We start from the raw sequence: 8,704 nt of genomic DNA on the forward strand, positions 1-8,704 counted from the left end.
CTGCAAAACAACCCCCACATGCATAATTTTATTACAAGAGTAGTAATTCACAGGTATATAAGCAAAACTGTATATAAACCTCAGAACTATAAACAATAAACAGTGATACAGCAACTCTGATGTATAATTGAAGTGCAAGGAGAACTATATAGAAGTTACTGTATATGAGAAAATATGGCTAATGCATAGACACAAACACTTCATTATTAATTATGAAAGTAGGCTATGAGACAGCTTATCATCCCATAAAGCAGTGTATGCCATATGACGGCACCAATGGTCTAATAATTGTCTTGAAAACTTGAGATAAAAGTTCCACAGTACAGACATTTGTTAAACCATCAACATGCTTTTCAAGTAACAACATATCGTTGAGTGTAAAAAAAAAAAAAAAACAGAACGAAAAAAAAAAAATTAACATAAATCGGCTGGAAGCAACAACAATTCCAAACATGAAATGGGTAGGCAATCTAGGCCAGCAAGTAATGCATGTTTACAGCAATAGAGACAGGGGCAGGATGCCCATTGTCCAACATTCAGGTAATGAGCAAAGAAGGAGGAGAGGGTCGGGATCGATGACCCATGCAGAAACAAAGATGTGAGACCAAACCGGTACCCCTTCCTGGATCCAACCCGCCAAGGCTTCCTCCAAAATGCAAAGAGACTCACAGGCTCCACTGTCCACCATTGAAGGACGAATTGGAAAGCAGGAAAGAGTCTAATGCGGAGAGCTTGAAACCCCCATGTGTCCAGGTCCCAACTCACAGGAGCTCTCATACTCAACTACAAGTCTTGTGATGCGGTGCCCCCATCCTGGATCCAGCCGGCCATGACATCCTCCGGAGCACAAAGAGAGCTATGAGTGCCGCCATCCGCCATTTTAAGACAGGCTGAAAAGCAAGATGGGTATAAGGAGCATGGCTTGACATTTCAATTAGGCCAGGTCCCTCCCTTTATAAGTCTATTGTTCCAAGTTCCATTCTTCTTTTATGCAATGCCATAAATTCTTTTAAGACTTCTTCAACTGCTGGGGGACTGCTATGAATGTAAAGCTGAGCCAAGCCATTCATCCTGTTTTGACCCATAGTACTGCGCAGATGAGTTTTCAAGAGTTTCAGGGAACTAAAACACCGCTCAGCTTCACATGTGGTAACTGGGAGAACACATAAAATCCGTAGAAGTGTTGTAATATTTGGATAGGCTAAATCATTAGCATTTAAAAGAGCCTCATATGGTGTAGCAGGAAGATTTTCCTGTGTCTTCCAATAATTTTTCCATAGCTGCAGTTCAGCGTGCAATGTTCTTGGAGAGGGAAGATCATCTTCATATTTTGAAATGAAGTTTAGGAGACCCTCACCAGGAAAGTCAGTAGCTGTTGCAATCACTGAAGGAACAATGGTTAGTGCCATCATTGATGTCTTCTGATGGTTAGCAAACCGTGATTTCAATTCAGTAATTAAGTAATCAAGGTATGGAACAGAGAGGATACGCCTGAAATAAATTTCAGTAGTTTCAGCAGGAATGTTACTCCTCAGAGTTTGTTTAGGACAGCGGCGAGGGATAGATGGTGTAACACCAAATCTGGATGCTAGAGCTACAGCTTGTTTAAACAGTTCTGAATGTACATTGTCAATGTCTTCTCTAATTGCTGATATAGTAGAAATTACTCCATCAAGGCTTGAACACATTTTTACAATGTCATTGGCTTTGGCTTGTAGAGATATAGTAAGTCCCTTTATGTAAGACATACAGTACTGTACCACAGTTAAAGCGATGATGTGATCAAATGTGGTCAAGGCAAGAAAGATAGCTTTAGCATCAACAACAGTGTCTCTGCTCCATGACACAAGACTCTCAGGTGGTGGATCATAGATGTCTTGAAAACAGTTGACTATTGCTGGATATAAGTCCAGGAAAGTCTCTAATGCATGATGCCTCTCTATCCAGCGGGTTCGGCAAAGTGACTTTAATTTTGTTCTTTGTGCTACAGGACATTCTGTCATGATGGCAGCTTCTAAAGCAGTCTGCCGCTTTGGATGGGAGTCAAAAAATGTGTGTACCCTATCTATTAACCCAAACATGTTCCTAACTATAGGCAGGCTTGAAGCTGACATGATTGCAAGGTTTAAAACATGTGAGCAACAGTGTCCATATACAGCTTTAGGATGAGCTGCAGATATGATGGCTGCAGCACCTTTAACTTTTCCAGCCATTGAACCAGCACCATCATAGCCCTGGCCTCTAAGTTTATCTACATTCAGTCCAGATTTTTCAATACCACTAAGAATCTGATTAGCAATATGCTGCCCAGTAACACCATCACTGCAATCGATGAACTGTAGAAACTCCTCTTTAATGCAGTTCTGCTTACTCACAAAACGAATTACCAAGACTAATTGTTCTTTATTGCTGAAGTCAGCAGTTTCATCAGCAATGACACTAAAGAAATCTTGGACATCAGATACAATACCTCTAGTCAAAATTTTACCACATATTTCAATTATTTCATTCTGGATAATTGCGCTGGTATATGTTGCATTTTTTGCTGCCTTTTTTAAATGTGCTTTAAGAGCAGAATCACCTTCACTTCTGTATTCTAAAATGGCTTTGAAGTTACCTTTGTTTATAGATTCACATTTGTTGCTGTCTCTGTGTCCTCTCAGTGCGATATTCTGTCTACCACATAAGATTACAGTGCTGATGATGGTCTTAAAGGGACTCCGAGCACAAAAAAAAAAAAGAAAGTTGTACTCACCATGGGCTTTCTCCAGCCCAGTGCTGGTCGGGAGGTCCCACGCCGGCGTCCTGGCTCCTCTCCTTCTACCCGCTCCGGAATGGCTGGCAGGCCGCAGCCCGGGCGACACTCTCCCGAGTGTCGGGCTTCTTCTTCCGCATATGACGCGGATTACGTCACACGCCGGCCGCCTCGCGTCATCATGGCGGCCGGCGTGAAAGTACTGCGCATGCGCGCTTTGTTCGCGCACTGGGCTGGAGAAAGCCCATGGTGAGTACAACTTTCTTTTTTTTTTTGTGCTCGGAGTCCCTTTAAGTTTTGCCCTATTCTCCTCAAACAGTGCAGCTCTCTCTTGGCAGAGATAATGATCCACAGCCTTTTGCTTTCCCTGGTAGACACTCTCAAAGTCGGTGGCGATGGCAACAGCATTACAGTGTGTAACACTAATTTGATGTTTATCTAATGCTGTGGTCATTCTATTCCAGTTAGCATAGGGGACTGAAACAAAATTTTCTGCTGCTGACGAAATCTTTGGGCTAAAAATTGAACAATAAACACAGAGACCAGCATCTAGACGCTTAGAATAGGCTAGCCATTTGTAGTTAGAAAGGTACCCATAATGAAATTTTCTTTGTTTTCCATACATTAATTTCTTAGGGAATTTAAAGTCTACGGGTGGTTTATAGAAGTTGTGCAAAAAATCAAACTTCTCCGAGTCTGTCAAAATATTGGTCAATACATGGCTTATATCTAGTCTTGGAGTAGACTCCTTCTCTACATGCCCTCTTTCGATGCAGCTCTGTTCTTTCTGTGTCTGCTCTGTTACTGTGAAATTTTGCTCTGCTGGAACCTCCTCCGTTAGTGTGCAACTTTGCTCTGCCTGCACCTCCTCTGTAACTGTGCAACTTTGCTCCGCCTGCACCTCCTCTGTAACTGTGCAACTTTGCTCCGCCTGCACCTCCTCTGTAACTGTGCAACTTTGCTCCGCCTGCACCTCCTCTGTAACTGTGCAACTTTGCTCCGCCTGCACCTCCTCTGTAACTGTGCAACTTTGTTCCGCCTGCACCTCCTCTGTAACTGTGCAACTTTGCTCCGCCTGCACCTCCTCTGTAACTGTGCAACTTTGCTCCGCCTGCACCTCCTCTGTAACTGTGCAACTTTGCTCCGCCTGCACCTCCTCTGTAACTGTGCAACTTTGCTTCGGCTGAACCTCGTCTGTTACTGTGCAACTTTGATCTACTTGTTCATACAACTTTTCTATGCAGCTCGCTTCTTTCCCTGCATTCTTTATGCCTATGCTGTTCTGCAAACATGTGTTCCGCTTCTCACTTTTTTGTTCACTGAAGTATACCCCTTTTGCTGTTGCATTATCTTTATTGGCTGCTGTTTTAAAGTATTTCAGGATGGCCCCTTTTTGGGATGATGGACGTTTTGACATGTTTACTTTAAGCTATAAATGTAAAACAGAAAAAAATTGATATAAATTACTTATCTGGAACATACATAAGTAACAGTTAACTTTATGAAGTTGGCTACTTTGGGCAGATTACATGTAAATTAGGTGAATTAGATCTTGTAAATTGGTTGAAAATCTTTTTTAGCATCCAGATAAGAATATCTAAATGTCTGGAGGGATAAGCTAAAGCTTGAACAAAGCTGCCCACAGAGACCTAAAGCAGGCTGTAGGGATACAGACAGAAATCAAAAACAAAATGGAAAGGCTAGTAGCACACAGATCACTACTAGTGATGGCCCGAACCGTTCGCCTGGCGAACCTTTCTGGGCCTCTTACTACTTCCGGAGTAGTATGCCTGCGCTGCCCGGCGGAGCGCGTCCTAGATCGCGCTCCCTTTGCCGGGCACTTTCTGCGCATGTGCGTGACGTCATGAGTGACATCACGCTCATGCGTAGAGAGTGCCCGGCAACAGGAGCGCGATCTAGGACGCGCTCCACCGGGCAGCGCAGGCGTACTACTCAGGGTCATTGCGAGAGTAGCAGAGTGGTTCGCCGGCGAACGGTTCGGGAACCGTTCGCTACATCTCTGATCACTACACGGAGGCTGCAGACACAATTCCCTACACAGATCGTTACATGGAGGCTGCAGACACAATTCCCTACACAGATCGACACAGATCGTTACACGGAGGCTGCAGACACAATTCCCTACACAGATCGTTACACGGAGGCTGCAGACACAATTCCCTACACAGATCACTACATGGAGGCTGCAGACACAATTCCCTACACAGATCACTACACGGAGGCTGCAGACACAATTCCCTACACAGATCACTACATGGAGGCTGCAGACACAATTCCCTACACAGATCACTACACGGAGGCTGCAGACACAATTCCCTACACAGATCGTTACACGGAGGCTGCAGACACAATTCCCTACACAGATCACTACATGGAGGCTGCAGACACAATTCCCTACACAGATCACTACACGGAGGCTGCAGACACAATTCCCTACACAGATCACTACATGGAGGCTGCAGACACAATTCCCTACACAGATCACTACACGGAGGCTGCAGACACAATTCCCTACACAGATCACTACATGGAGGCTGCAGACAATTCCCTACACAGATCGTTACACGGAGGCTGCAGACACAATTCCCTACACAGATCGTTACACGGAGGCTGCAGACACAATTCCCTACACAGATCGTTACACGGAGGCTGCAGACACAATTCCCTACACAGATCACTACATGGAGGCTGCAGACACAATTCCCTACACAGATCACTACACGGAGGCTGCAGACACAATTCCCTACACAGATCGTTACACGGAGGCTGCAGACACAATTCCCTACACAGATCACTACATGGAGGCTGCAGACACAATTCCCTACACAGATCACTACATGGAGGCTGCAGACACAATTCCCTACACAGATCGTTACACGGAGGCTGCAGACACAATTCCCTACACAGATCACTACACAGAGGCTGCAGACACAATTCCCTACACAGATCATTACACGGAGGCTGCAGACAATTCCCTACACAGATAACTACATGGCGGCTGCAGACACCCATAATGTAAATACAAACCCCCGTTTGAAGTGAGACTCTCATCCTCCCTCCGGTACTGCGTTGTCCGACTCTCCCCAGTAGCCTGTCACAGACCTTCTAAGTTCAGCACAAAACAGAAGAGCGGCCAGCGGCTCGCAGTGATCGCACGTACACCTCAAATGCAGGATGTGACTAATAACATCACTTCCGGCATTTGAAGCGCACCCACGGTTCCTGTGAGCTGCTGGCCGCTCTCCTGTTTCTATGGAAATGCTGAACACAGAAGGTCTGTGATATGCTACTGGCGAGAAGGACCAGAGGGCACAGTGGGACCGGGGTGGAGGGGAAATAACGAGCAGACGGCCAGGGCCGGTTCTAGGTGAAATGGGGCCCTGGAACAAAAAAACCCAAGGGGCCCCCTACATGACACTTGCTGTAAATACTGTGCCCTTTTCAAAACATATGCAAGTGGCAAAGCAACAATAAATGTACAGTTTGACATGAGGCAGGGATCCCCTCCAAACATATTAAAGTAGCATTTCATATAAATAGGCAGGGTTCCCACAAACACATTGAGGCAGCATTAAGGCATACCTTCCAACATTTTAAAATTAGAAATCGGGAAACAGGCAACACCCCTAACCACACCCCCAACACACATCCTAGTCACGCCTACCATAAAGTTTTTTGAAGATTTTTTTTAATATTGATGCCCATATATATTTTTAAATAAATATATCCCTCATATACCCTGCCCGTGGGTGGGGCTAACTGTAATGTAGTTATACCAGCTAATGTAGTTACATAGAAAAAATATGAAGTAAATGCACATAATGACAGACAGCGTTTCCCCAGTAAATGCACATAAGAGACAGCGTTTCCCCAGTAAATGCACATAATAAGAGACAGCGTTTCCCCAGTAAATGCACATAATAAGAGACAGGTTTTCACCAGTAAATGCACATAAGGGACAGCTTTTCACCAGTAAATGCACATAATAAGAGACAGCTTTGCACCAGTAAATGCACATAATAAGAGACAGCTTTTCACCAGTAAATGAACATAATGACAAACAGCCAGTGTCCCCAGTATATGTAGCCAGGGATATATGTGCCCAGTACGTGTAGCCAGAGGTATATGTCCCCAGAATATGTAGCCAGGGATATATGTGCCCAGTATATGTAGCCAGAGGTATATGTGCCAAGTATATGTAGCCAGAGGTATATGTCCCCAGTATATGTAGTCAGAAGTATATGTGCCCAGTGTATGTAGTCAGGGGGTATATGTCCCCATTATTTGTAGCCAGGGGGTATATGTCCCAGTATATGTAGTCAGGGGGTATATGTCCCAGTATATGTAGTCAGGGGGTATATGTCCCCAGTATATGTAGCCAGGGGGTATATGCCCCCAGTATATGTAGCCAGGGGGTATATGCCCCCAGTATATGTAGCCAGGGGGTATATGCCCCCAGTATATGTAGCCAGGGGGTATATGCCCCCAGTATATGTAGCCAGGGGGTATATGCAGCCAGGGGGTATATGTCCCCAGTATATGTAGCCAGGGGGGTATATGTCCCCAGTATATGTAGCCAGGGGGGGCAGTATATGTAGCCAGGGGGATTATGTGCCCAGTATATGTAGCCAGGGGGTATATGCCCCCAGTATATGTAGCCAGGGGGTATATGCCCCCAGTATATGTAGCCAGGGGGTATATGCCCCCAGTATATGTAGCCAGGGGGTATATGTCCCCAGTATATGTAGCCAGGGGGTATATGTCCCCAGTATATGTAGCCAGGGGGTATATGCCCCCAGTATATGTAGCCAGGGGGTATATGTCCCCAGTATATGAAGCCAGGGGGTATATGCCCCCAGTATATGTAGCCAGGGGGTATATGTCCCCAGTATATGTAGCCAGGGGGTATATGTCCCCAGTATATGTAGCCAGGGGGTATATGTCCCCAGTATATGTAGCCAGGGGGTATATGCCCCCAGTATATGTAGCCAGGGGGTATATGTCCCCAGTATATGAAGCCAGGGGGTATATGCCCCCAGTATATGTAGCCAGGGGGTATATGTCCCCAGTATATGTAGCCAGGGGGTATATGCCCCCAGTATATGTAGCCAGGGGGTATATGCCCCGAGTATATGTAGCCAGGGGGTATATGCCCCCAGTATATGTAGCTAGGGGGTATATGCCCCCAGGCAGTATATGTAGCCAGGGGGTATATGCAGCCAGGGGGTATATGTCCCCAGTATATGTAGCCAGGGGGTATATGTCCCCAGTATATGTAGCCAGGGGGGTATATGTCCCCAGTGAGTATATGTAGCCAGGGGGGGGCAGTATATGTAGCCAGGGGGATTATGTGCCCAGACTGTATAAGCCAGCAGCAGGGGATATGTCCCAGAGTAATATGTAGCCAGAATGGCTGGCTTCCAAACATTCCACCCGCTGCACTTGCCTGAAGGGAGTCACTGTCTGGTCACCGCTCGCATCACTACTCCAGAGAGCTTCACTTCTCTTCTGGCAGCCTCTCCACGGTCTGGACTTGAGTGTCCAATCATGGCCAGGGGGAGGAGCGCGGGCCGGCCGCCGGCGCTGCATGGCGTGGTGACGTCACGTCATCCGGAAGGTAGCCATGGAGACCAGTGGGACGCCATCACCGGCCGCCGCCGCCGCCGATAAGGTAATCTGCTCTGGGCCCTGGCCCCCCCGCTCTAGTCAGAGACAGTCCTCCTCGCCCGGCCGCACACAAATATGAGCAGGCGGCAGCTGCGCATCTGTGGCTGCCGCTGCTCAGGTAGAGGAGACATAATTTGCCGAAACTCTGACTTCCGGGGTCTTGGTGCAGGGGGGTTCTGTACACCCGGAACAACCCCTTCCGTGCGCTTCTGAGCTGTATGCCAAAATCATCAATATTAAAACAATAAAAGGCTTGAACTA

At 46.4% G+C, this 8,704-nt stretch overlaps 1 protein-coding gene across 1 annotated transcript; it reads right to left on the reverse strand.

Moving 5' to 3' along the window:
- Positions 1-953: 953 nt before the first annotated feature.
- On the reverse strand, positions 954-4,172 carry LOC137544902 (52 kDa repressor of the inhibitor of the protein kinase-like). The gene is made up of 2 exons (XM_068265999.1): positions 3,379-4,172; positions 954-2,676 (listed from the first exon to the last, which is right to left on the reverse strand). Exons 1-2 carry the CDS (start codon positions 4,170-4,172, stop codon positions 954-956), a joined length of 2,517 nt encoding a protein of 838 aa, XP_068122100.1.
- Positions 4,173-8,704: the final 4,532 nt, after the last annotated feature.

This window comes from Hyperolius riggenbachi, chromosome 2 (genome assembly GCF_040937935.1).
Source record: "Hyperolius riggenbachi isolate aHypRig1 chromosome 2, aHypRig1.pri, whole genome shotgun sequence".
Taxonomy (NCBI): Eukaryota; Metazoa; Chordata; class Amphibia; order Anura; family Hyperoliidae; genus Hyperolius; species Hyperolius riggenbachi.